Source organism: Microplitis mediator, chromosome 5, assembly GCF_029852145.1.
Source record: "Microplitis mediator isolate UGA2020A chromosome 5, iyMicMedi2.1, whole genome shotgun sequence".
Taxonomy (NCBI): Eukaryota; Metazoa; Arthropoda; class Insecta; order Hymenoptera; family Braconidae; genus Microplitis; species Microplitis mediator.
The window spans coordinates 7,474,381-7,487,479 of NC_079973.1; the positions used below are offsets into that span (position 1 = coordinate 7,474,381).

General features: G+C 28.1%; 1 protein-coding gene across 6 annotated transcripts in view; it reads left to right on the forward strand.

Annotated features, from left to right (window-relative positions):
- The window catches only part of LOC130668076 (guanine nucleotide-releasing factor 2), a 112,672-nt gene that overhangs the window by 75,685 nt on the left and 23,888 nt on the right, over positions 1–13,099 (forward strand). For all 6 annotated transcript variants that reach the window (XM_057470141.1, XM_057470137.1, XM_057470138.1 and 3 more), the window contains exons 2-3: positions 8,901–9,345; positions 12,239–12,472. In XM_057470141.1, coding sequence (XP_057326124.1) covers positions 8,901–9,345; positions 12,239–12,472 — 679 coding nt within the window. The remainder of the gene's footprint in view (positions 1–8,900; positions 9,346–12,238; positions 12,473–13,099) is intronic.

Here is a 13,099-nt window from a genome sequence, read left to right on the forward strand (position 1 = left end):
ATCTATATGTATACACCCACAATCTATTGCTAGTGGGCCTTTGACCCTCAACAATTCAAACATCTCCCTCTATACATCTCTTCACAAAATACACAAACAGTAATATACAATATATTATTGTACATACATGCATACATATATAATGTACATTCATTTGTACATATACATAATACAAAGATATGAGTAAATGGAAACCACTTGGAAAGAATTGACCTCTGGTGCATTTAATTTGCGGATGCATTAATTTTCCACCTCAAAATTCATGGCTTTTAAATTATCTCACAACGCGACTGTTTCTATATTTTATTATCGTGAATTATAGTTTTTCGAGTCCATTTAACCCCGTTTCATAGACATATTAATTATCGATTTAACGATATATTTATTACTGGAAACTTATGAAGTTGAGCTTTGCCAAATGGATAATACTAATCTAATTAATTAATATTTTTTACGTTTATAATTTTTATTTCACAATAGTATGTTTGATAAATTTTTTATTTTCTTTCATTATCGACAATAACGTCCATCAAATATATCACTCTTTCAGACCAACAATGAATAATCAATTTATTTATGACAGCTTCAGTTATCGTTAGTACTTTAACAATTAATATTGGGGTAGATTTAACCAAGCGTTAAAATTTTTTTAGAGATAAACTCTATAGTGCTTTTAGTTAATGTCTATTGATAATAAACAGTGTGTGTAGTGATGCATTATGTTATGCTTTTTATTGGTGGTTAGCAGGTACTAGCAGAATTATCGAATTATTCAAAAATTTCCTAATAATGCTAGAATTTTCTTTTGGACGATTGGAAATTCTAATATTTTTTTCAATAATTCAAATTTTGGCAAAGGTAAATAGAGTTTATAGACACGAATCTACGAAAAAATTATTTTTGGGTACTCTAAAAACTAAACTCTCCATTAAATAAAAATTGAATATTTGAATGCTAATCAAAATTTTCTCGATACGAATAGAATAATTTGAAAAGTTACAAATCGAAAACTTTTGGATAGTTTGAAAATTGACGAATTATTCGATTTTAATTTTGAATCGAGTAGTTCGGTTTTTCTTTTTCGTTTTTTTAAACTACTCAAAACAATACAGAAATTCCTTTCGTTGATATTTGATTCAAAATCAAAATCGTTAAAAAAAGTCGTAGAGAAACAGCTGGTTTGTGATTACGACAGAGCTTGGGACATTCAAATCGAAATTTATGGGATCTTTTTGACAAAATATCACTTAAAACTTCTTTGGAAATGATGAATAATTATTTTTCATGAGTAAGTTGATTCAAAACAGCTGACTAATTGAAAAAAATTTGGACTTTGACGAAAAAATTAAATGATTCTTAGTCCAATAGCAGAAACATCCCAGTATTCAATTTTTTACAAATGTCGTGATTCTTTTTATCAATCCGCCATGAAATGAAACCTTTTTATAGCTATAAAAATTTGATAATACCTTAATCGAGACATTTTCTTAGCTAAAAATACGTGAAGACTTACTTCTACTATTTATTATATAAATATAATACTGCCAAATATGAAATATCCAGTCGACGATTTTGAACTATACTTCGGTTGAAAAACAGAACCTCATTTAAACCTCCCCACACAAAAAAATATATATGTGACATATATGCATCAATGTATCGGCTATACGGGACATATATGTTATTTATATATTTTTTTGTGCGGGTCTACAGTTCAGAAACAGAAATAAACATAACATAGAGGTCTAGAATACGTTTATTTACCTCCTAAATTTGAGGTTCAATTTTTCGACCCAAGTCAGTTCCAATTTCATCTTTAGTAAACTACATAATCCTTTTTGCTTGTTTAATTTACTGTAACTTCATATCTAAATCCACATTTCCCATTTTTTGATTCTGCTTTTTCTGAAATATTATTTGTTTCACATTCTTTTTTTTATTAATCCATAATCAAAAAATATTCAGCCACTCCATATCCAATAAACCTGAGATAACTGACCGTAGAGTAATCAACTACAATATAGCAGTTGGTTCACATACCAAGGGTACTCAGAGTAATTCCTATCCACCTCTCAGCCGCATTCTCATAGTCATCCACTTAGCCTAAAGGCATCGAGTGTCGGGGAAAATACATGCCTCGATTATCGATCACTTGGAACTATAAGTCTCGTAATTTATATCTACACACAACTGCACATATCCAATATATATATATTTATAATATATAGTAGTATCGTGTACGTGCAAGTCAAAATTAATGACATCATTATAAACCGCGCGGCGTTAACTGACTCTAGTGCAGACTCATTGCACTCTATACCTGCCCATTATTACATATATACCTTGTATATATATATATATATATATATATATATATATATATATATATATATAAGCACTACATAACTTGATAGCTCGGTACTATCAACGTTATCACCCCTACACAGTAAACGTGCTACGATAAGTTCCTCACTAATTTATTTTATTTTTATCCTCTCCAGGAACATTAAAATAAAATAATTACCATTTATAAAATTATCTTGTGTAAAAATTTTTTAAATAAATTACTACGCTCGCAAAATTAAATCCGTTAAACCAAATAATCGATACCGCGGTTATTGGAAATGAATTAGTGAGTAATTAGTTTGTGAATGAAAAAAAAAAGCATTAATTTGAATATTTTTTTTATTTCAAATATCTTTTGCTGCAGATTAACAAATTATCCAAGATTTATTTTTAAAAATAGAAATTTATTTTTAAATGTTTCCCAATACTTTAGTAATTGAGTGGGAGGTTTCAAACTCGAAAACTACTAAAGTTATGGATTTTTTTGTAGGGAATTAAATTTGCTACAACAAATAGTTAAAATGAAATAGTCGTAATTACGATAGTTAACGAGATAGTTATAGTAGAAGTTGAGGTATAAAATTTATTAATAAAATGTCTGACTTTGTGACCTTTGTATAAATTAATTAATAAATAATAATTAAAGTTAAATATTATAAATGCGATAAATTGAATGGAGAGAGAGAGAAATGAATATAGAGTTTAGAGTGGTCAGGTGTACTTTAATTGCATTCGTGTTCCTCACACCTCGAGAAATTGTTTCTCTCTTTCACTCTATTCTCATTTTCTCTTATCACATTCTCTCAGCATCCCTGTTTCACTGCTACCACTATTACCACTACTACTATTACTACTATAGTTTAAATCCCATGACACTCGAGAGTGTACAGTACGATAAGTTTCCACGTGAATCGATTCTGTTTGAAATTCATTCAACTATATATATATATATATATATATATATATATATATATATATATATATACAACTCAATGTAACGAGCTTTATGTAACACATGTCGTATGTAATATAGTTTATCTAGTTTGTGTTCTGTTACCAATGTATCAAACTTTGTTAACCATAAAGTAAACTGATTGATACTCAAGTTAATAATATTATCATAAAGTTCATTTTGTTTAATTGCAAATTTCAAATAAATTAAATATTTATTTTTAAACTCATTTAAGCAACCAGTGACATTAAAAATGTTCTAACTTCGATTTAAATTATTTCGCAATAAAAATGATTCATTTTTAAATTTGAAACGTACTTTATATATTAAACTATTATAATTAAATGAAAAGCCAGATATTATAATTTTTTTTTTAAATATTCAAATTAAAACTGTTATCTAAATTTTATAAATAAATCTGAATAAAGTAAAGTACACGGAGAAAAATGGAGATAACAAATGTACGAATTTTTATTATGCTGTCGACCAAACTTGAAACAGGAAGTTGAGTCGTCAAAAAATTATTATGCTGCACTATAATTATTATTGTGAACCTCTAGAGATTTTTTATTTTCTACACGGAAAAAAATAAACTTTAAAAATTACTATTTGAAATTATAACCCGGAACCCGGTTGTCAATATGGGGAATTTTAACATTCAAATAGTAAATTTTATAATACGTGTCGTCTATTTTCTAAGTATCAGTTACGATTTTTAAAGTTCAAATAATAATTTTTCTTACATAGACAATAAATTTTCATACTTATCCTGTAATTATTCACGTTTTAATCATAAATGAAAAAATTACTATTTAGAATGATGGTATTTACTGACCATTTTATCATTATATAACTTGTCATTCTCAATTTATATAGTTCATTTTTTTCCGTGTACTATAATTCCTAATTTATAAATTTATATAGACAAATACATATATTTGATAAATGTCTATAGACAAATAATATTCATTACAATTTATCAATAAGTTTTAAGTGTATAATAATTTTTTGGTGACTTAATTTCCTGTTTCCAGTTTAGTCGACAACAATAAAAATTCGTAAATTTTTAAGCTCGTTTCTCTCCGTGTAAAATATCGATGACATGATTAAAATTTTAAATAAACTTAATTTATAAATAAGTAAATTTGATAATTAATATGAACACACTTGAATTCTGAATCTAAACTCATATTTTAAAAAATTAAAATAAAAAATCAATAGATATTTATTGAATAAAAAAATCATTGAAAAATCCAACAGAGAATTCCAAAGAAATAAATATTGAATATAAATTGCAAATGACGAGGTGATTACCTTAGTACCTAGATATCTAGATAGAGTTCGATCAGCATCAGGACTATCGAATCCAGTCAATCATGGCAATTTGCATATCCTCTTCTCAATCCTCGCAATTCGCCTCAATCCTCCTATACTCTCTCTCCCTTTCTCTTTAACTTTCCAGTATACAACCCACTTGCTCCTATAATTCTCCATCTTTATCTTCCTCTACTCTGTCAATCCCCAACTGCGTGATGTGCTTCGCATCTCTCTGTTCTCGACTATTATCCACCTCTACAAGCTTCCTATGCCTTTGGCAAAATCACGCCTGATTGGAGTTTCAATCCGAATTCGTGAATAGAACTTGATTTTACTCCCCACGAGCTTCGTATTCTCTACTTCCTCTTTTCTTCCTTTATTTACTTCTTTTTTTTTTCTACCTTTTGTTCTATTTTATTTTACTTTTTTTTCTGATGATGTATCGCGTACTTTTTTCCGGTACTCGTGCATCATCTCAACTAAACTCGGAAAAAAAAAATAGCAGCCAAAAACGAGTGAGCGGGAAAGAAACAAGTGGAAAAGTAATGAGAAAGACGAACGCTTGAGGGCAACAAACTTGTCCATTCCTTTTTTTCTTAAGAGTTCTACCCTCTTGTTGATGATAAAAGGCCCTTAATGGAATCTGTCGAACACCATTCCTGTTACTGAAAATAAATTAATCAATAAATTTTGCGCTGATAGAAGTCAAATTTAATTATACTAATTGGCTCGATTCATTGACTTAAATAAATAATACGATATTAAATTAAGTCAAAGCAAATCAAATAAAATTAAATAATAAAATAGAACGTAGTAAAATTATATTGAATTTTCTCGTCGACTTTATTTACATAAAGACAGTTTATTTAAGTCATTGAACTAAAATTATTATAAATTTTTCTTTTAAAGACAATTTTTTGTCCCAATAATCTATAATTTTTTTTTTGACATTCATTACTTAGTTAAAAAAAAAATTTTTTTTAATAAAATTTTTTCAGTAACGAGTTTAAATATTTATTATTTATATATTTATTTTTTATTTAAATACAAATGATAACGATTGTTATATATGTATATATTAGGGTGACCCAAAAAAAGTGACTATTATTTTTTGCGAGTTTCTTATGAAAATTTGTTGGTTTGAGATGTTTTAAGAAGCCTCTTCGAAAATAAGCTCGATAAAAAATTTTCAAGAGATCACTCACGAATTTTGAAATGTCAAAAATCATCGAAATTCGGATTTTTTTGTTCTAAATTTTTTCTTTCTCATGGCAGCTATAGTTTATATTTATGACATTATGACTACGCTGAAAATTTCAGCCCAAAATTTAAATATTTAAATGTCGCTCAAGAATTTTGAATGTTTCGAGTACTGTCTCTTGGACGTTTTCGAACGACCCTCAAATATTAATAATAAAGCTTCTCGATTTTTTCACCATCAATTTGTATCATAATGAATAAAAATATAACCCGAGAAATAGAAAAAATAAGTTAGCTATATATTTTTTGCTTATTCAAAACTTACTCAATTTTATTGTTTCAGACTGTCCTGTATATTTTCGGTTATGCAAAAGTTATATTTAAGTGAAATGACAGTAATTGAGTTATAAAAAAATGAGTGTGAATGTAGCAGACATCAGACAAATTTAAAACTTTAAGTAAATAGAGTAAATAATTTTTAAAAAAAATATTTATAAAATATTTACTTATTAGTTTCAAAATTTTAAAAATGTGCATTTTTTAAAAATTTAATTTAATTAATTATTTACTCTATTTACTTAAAGTTTTAAATTTGTCTGATGTCTGCTACATTCACACTCATATAAAAAAATACTAAAACTAATTCAAAGTATTAGTTACATATTATCAGTTAAAATTCGAAATTCTTGAGCACCGTTTAAATATTTAAATATTGGGCTGAAATTTCCAGCATAGTCATGATTTTACAGATATAAACTATTGCTGCTACGAGATAGAAAAAAGTTAGAAACAAAAAATCCGAATTTCAATCATTTTTGATATTTTCAAAATTCGTGAGCGACCTCTAAATTTTTTATCAAGCTGATTTTTGGAAAGGCTTCTTAAAACATCTTAAACCAACAAATTTTCATAAGAGAGTCGAAAAAAAAAAATAGTCGGTTTTTTTGGGTCACCCTAATATATATGTTTTTGAGTTTAATTATAAACTTTTTTGTTTCCGAGTGCAACTTAATATATATTTTTTTTTTACACACTGTTTTGGGAATTAGGGAACAATTTGTGGACACTAGGGATTGAATGAGTGAGAACATCCCCTGGCATTGTGCCAGATCACGTGCATATTTCTTATTCGTCTGCTGGCACATCTATGCTAGCATAGAATTTTTTTTAACGTCTGAAAAAAAAAAAATTAAAGGAAAAGTAGAACGAGTATTCCAAGCACTGGAAAAACACCAATGGGATGTGCCAGCACGTGCATACACGTTTGTTTTTTGTGTGAGCAGACAAGAGAATAGATTCAGTAGACTCTGTAACAGAGTAGAAGAATCTTTGACGAGTGTCATAAAATTTTATTTCATTTTTTATTACTGGCTTTTATTCTTTTACTCGATAAGTTATATATTTATTGTGTTATTTTTACAATGTGGAAAAACAAAATAATTTATTTTCTATTGCAATAGAATTTTCTTTTTTTTTTTTGTGCAATTAAAATTTTTTTTTCACAACTTCCAAGTGGCAAAATAAGAGAAGACAAGAGAGGAGAGAAGTTGATCCAATTAAGGGGGATGAAGATTGACAAAGGTGTGGAAATAGCCTTCACTCGGATGAAGGTGAAATACGATGAGATGTAGGGAAGAGAGAGAGGGAACAGGGATGGGAATATAGTGAAGAACAAAGAGAGAAATGGGTAAAAGAGATAGTAGATTAAAGCCAATACTCTGGTTGAAAATGTCATTTAATTGCACGATCCACGATCAACTCTACTATTGCTCTGTGTTAAAATCGAGGCTATTGTTTACACCGACGTGGTCGTAAACAGGTACAATGAATTGAAATTAAGCCTGGATGTCTATTTGAACGACTTGGATCAAAAGACTCACAGTCCTCTGTTATTTCCCAATGTATACAATTTCTATGGGTATAAATAAAACCCATTACTAAAGTATTCATCCACTTAATTATATTTTTCATTATTTTAATTGCTTTTTACGATTTTTAATTTCTTACTATACTTTATATATTTATTATATAAATGTAGACAAAGTCTGTAAAGCATTACTAATTGTTAATAAGCGACGTTTTATCTTTAATTAAATTTTATTCCAGCTCTTTTTAATTTTACTGTCAGAACCTTCGTTCGCTAAAAATACAAATATATTATACGAGAATATTTTAATTACATATTACGCAATTATTGCACATAATTGTTTTCATTTTATGTACTTTATAAAATAATTCAAATATTCATATTTTTGATATTGAGTTCATCAGATAAAAATACTGAAAAATCTGTAAATTATGACAGTTAAATTATTTTTATTCATTTTTTGAAAAGAGAGAAAAGGTTCAAATGAATTTAAATTTTGGAAAAAAATTATTTTGAAAATAATAATGGATTTCCCAATAGATTAATTTAATATTATAAATATAAAAAGAAATTTTCCTGTGAGATTTCAAATTTTCCGAAAATAAAATATGCAAACTTTTAATTTTACTGTTTGAAATTCAAAATTTGTACATGACGTAATAGCTTTAAATTCTACTAGTGTAACTTTGTTTGCATCGTTATTTTTTAAATTGACAGAAAATATTTTTACCAACAAATTTTCTATGCAAATTTGTGGCATAAAATTAAATCGTCACTCGGCATATTTTTTGCAAATAAAAAATGTATAAATCGAAGTATCATTTTTTTTTTTTTTTTTTTTATAAATAAAAATGATGTTTATAAAAATATCAAAGTACCCATTCTGGAATAACACGAGTATTCCCAACGAAAATTCAATTATCTATAAACTATAGTAGTTGAAGTTCAAAAGAGACTTTAAATTTAACAATAAAAACTAAAGAGCCTAATTGGCGTTAGCGGTCTTCGCATTACCGGACTAAGACTATAATTTTCATGAGAAAATTCTCATCATGTACCTTTGTTCACATTTATATAAAGATGCATGCAATTATTAAGAAACTGTGGCCATGAATACAAATTAAAAGTTATAAAGATAAGAACAATAATAATGATAATTAATAAAGAAAAAAAAGTATAGCGAATTAAACAGAAAAAAAATTATATTTTATTTTTCAGAAGTAGAGGAGCGTCCCAGTGGAAAAGCACGCGGCAGCAAACTCGCCCGACGTGCGCGCTCCTTCAAAGAGGATTTTCTGGAAAAATTTTCCCAGATGCGTTCACCGGGGATAAATTCCAGTGGGGGTGTTAGCGGAAGTGGAGGGGGTGGTGCTGGAAGCGGTGGTGCTGGTAACACCAGTGGTGTTACGACACGAGCTGCATCACCCTCATCACCCCGCACACCACGTGAAAAAACTACCCCTATTACTAACGATAGTCTTGAAAAAAATCCTCTACGTGATCTTCATATACATGTAAGACAAGTTCAGCTGGCTTTACTGCATTTTCGTGATGTTGTGTCGAAGAAAAAGTTGGAAATGTTACCAGGCAATGGCACCATTGTTTTAGACACCGTTACAACAATACACACTGTACTAAAATCTTATCTTCTCTATGAGAATAGGTAAATTATTATTATTATTACTATTATTATTATTACACTGTAAAAAACCAGGAGTGAATACGGATGTTATTCAAATACGAATTCACTTCGTCACTCGGAGTTCCGGAGTTTGAAAAAAAAATCACTCCGCAAGTGAATAGGGATTTTTTCTGAGCGGAGTGATTTCGGAGTGACGCAGATTTTATTTCAATCAACATTCGCTCCGGTCTGGAGTTTTAATACTTAATTAAATTTATATTTAATAGAAACAGCTGTTAATTAGAAACATAATTATTTTAATAAATAATTGATTCAGTTGTTAATAATTAAACTTAACGTATTATGTTTTTAATTTATGACGTGTTTTAGCAACTCACTAAATTATAATTTCATATAATACATAATGAAAATATCAAATTATTTATTAGTTATAATGACATAGTTTTTATGGGAGTAGGGGAGAGTGGGGCAGAACGGCCCCCCTGAAATTTTGATAAAAAAAAAATTTTTTTTTTTTCGCCTAATTACTATAAATCCGATGTGTTTGCGCATTTTTAGCCCTTTCATTTGAGGCAAAATAGACAAGCCCAAAATTTTGAAAAAGTGATTTTTTCATATTTTTATCGTCAAATTAAAAAAAAATTATTATAATTCCACATTTCTAGCCCTAAGCATAACACCTGGGGCAAAATCGACCAGCTGAAACTTCCGAAAAAATTATTTTTTCATATTTTTCGGCCGTTTCTCTATGTAAGAGGCAAATTCGGTCACTAAAAATATATAAAAAAAAAATTTTTTTTTTTAATTCATAAATTTTTGAAATAAAGTAAAACTATAGAATTGTTTTTTTTTTTTTTATTAAATAACAATTAGTAATCAAGGTAATCGAGAGTGAACGATTTTTACACCTTAAAAAATTTTTTTCGAGTAATATAAAACCAAAAATAGTTGTCAAGAGGAAGAAATACATTCTTAATGATGAAAACAATTTAAAAAAAAAAAAAACGAAAAAAAAATTTTTTTTATCATTTTTTGGAGGGGGACCGCTCTGCTCCACAAAAAAAAAAATTTTTTCAGAATTTTGGCAAAATGTCCATAAATTTGTTCGAAATAGGACAAAAGTAAAGTGATCTTATGGTTAAAAGCTACAAAAAGTAATAAATGGCTTAGGGGGGCCGCTCTGCCCCACCCTCCCCTATTTGGTATTTCGGTACAATATGAAATGTTATCTCGTGGTATGGTTGATGTAAGTCATGCGACAGTTTATGACTCAGTGGAATTATATTTCTGAAAGTTTTATTATCAGCTGCTTATAATTTTTAAAAATCATTTCGCGTGAATACCAGAAAATATAATGAGATCCAACTATATATAATTATATCTAAACGGTTGTATATAATGAGATCCAAATATTTGCAGGATCTAACTATATATGACAAGATATGTTGATATATAACGATATATAGTTATATATAATCATTTCTTTTCTGCTTCAAGAGTCATGTTTTGGTTATATATAGTTAGATATGATTATCTATGATTATATATAATCATACAAATATTTGGATATAATTATATATGATCATATCCAATTGTATATAGTTAAATCTCATCATTTTTTCTCGGGTACATGGAAAGGGAGCTCGTCATTATTTCCGTACTCAATATAAATGTCAAAATATCAAAGGCCTAAGCTCACTATGTATTAGTAATTTTTTTTATAATTAATATTTTCCAAAACTCCCCTTTGAAGTGAATTTCCCTCCAATGGAGAGTGAATAAATAAAAAGTCATCCACTCCACGTTCACTCCGCAATTTTCTTACAGTGTATTGTTCGTATTATTATTATTATTATTATTATTTACAGTATTTATATAAATTTATTTTACTAGTAGCTGTACACTGTATAAAAAATCGGTGTAAGCCCACCCAAGTATTAAAGTTATCGGTGTTAAATTTAATCCCGAAAACGGTGTAAAAAAATTTCCCGGTGTTAAGCGGTGTTAAAAAAAAAGTAATTTCATTTTTAAGTATCGGAAATCGAATTGTGTTTCAAATACAAAAGAAAATTTTCATTGTCCCGAAAATTAATGATACGACAGATTTACCAATTTATGGAGAAACCCAAAAAATATTTGTTCACAATGACATGTTAATCTTATTGTATAAAATATGGGAAACAAAATTTTATGATTTCAGTCTCTTTGCAAACTAAATCAACTAGAAAAATAAAATAAAATTTTCAATGATTAATTCATGAGCTTTAAATCAGTTATTACCTTATGAAAAACATAACGTATGTGATCAAAAATTTGAATAATTTGTTCAGTTTAATAAAAGTGGCATTGTTTACTGTATAGATAATAAAATTGTTTTTATTTCAATTATCACTTCTAAGTTAGTGCGGAATTTTGATACTTTTTAATAATTGATATACCAAAAAATTTTAACTAGACTGGAGCAATTGTGGATTCTGAAAGACCATTTATATCAATTATTAAAAAGTATCAAAATTTCGCGATAGCTTAATAGTGGTCTGATATAGATAAATTGAAAATCGAGGTTAGAATGACAGCTGTTTGTAAACACTTTGGCCATAAATACTGTCCACGAAAACATCCAAATCGAGCCGACCATACTCGATTTCTAAATTTTTGAGTGTGAGAAAAAATCTCATATAACGAGAACGCTGAAGGGTTAAAACACTTATACTCACACTCTCATACACTGGTTAGAGTTAATTTATTCTGGATGTACACCGTTTTATGACCGGTTGGATAGCATCACTAAGTTACATCAGTGTGAGTTAATTTTAACACCACACCGGTATTAAACTAAGTCCATTTTAACACAGCGTTTTTTTTTTCAGCGAAAGTTTTGTTGTCTAAATAAAATTATTTATTGATTTTACAGTTCAACTTTGGGCTCAGCCACAAATCAAGTTTACCAAGCCCTAGCACAACTTCTAAAACTTTGTGACGACGTGCTGTTGCACGGTGATCAATCTGCTCCATGCCCGGCTTTAGATACTGAAAACGTGACCCATGTTATAGGATTAGTTGAGGATGCTGTTAAGAATTTAGTTAGTTTGGCACATGAGAAAATAACTAATCGACAAAAACCAACACCCATTACAACTAACAACAGGTAATAACATCAACTATCGTCATTTATTAGCTTTTAAATTAATTACTTTAAATAATTCTTTCACTAACTAAATAAATTTATTACAACTTCTGTAATTTTCGTTACTTGAACATTTTATTTCATAAACTTAATTCAATTTTTTACCGAGTTCTCAAATAAAATTATATTTATAGATAAAATTTAGCGTCAATATTTTCTGAGGAAATTTTTAAAAGAAGTGTCCCCTTTAAAAACTTTTAAAAATGAATTTTTTTTTGTTTTTCATTGTTATAAAGTTTGACACCTTGAGAATATTCTAAGATATTTCAAAGCTGATTTTATGAAAATTTGCAAAGATACGACTATAAAGTTTAGCATAACTATCCAGCATTCAAACTAGTATTTGAAACTTTAAAGACGTTTATGTCGAAACTATTTCTCTAAGTCAGTGACCACTATTTTGCAAAAACCACTCAACTGATCAATTTGAAACTTTGGCTGTATGATATAGTGGAGGGAGGGGAAAAATGGGGTATCCCTAAAATTTTATAAAAAAAGTTTGATTTTTAAAATGTTTTTTTAAACATTCTAAAGTCACTTTTGTAAATATAACTGAGGATTGTTTTGAATTCTTTTTGTTAAACTTTT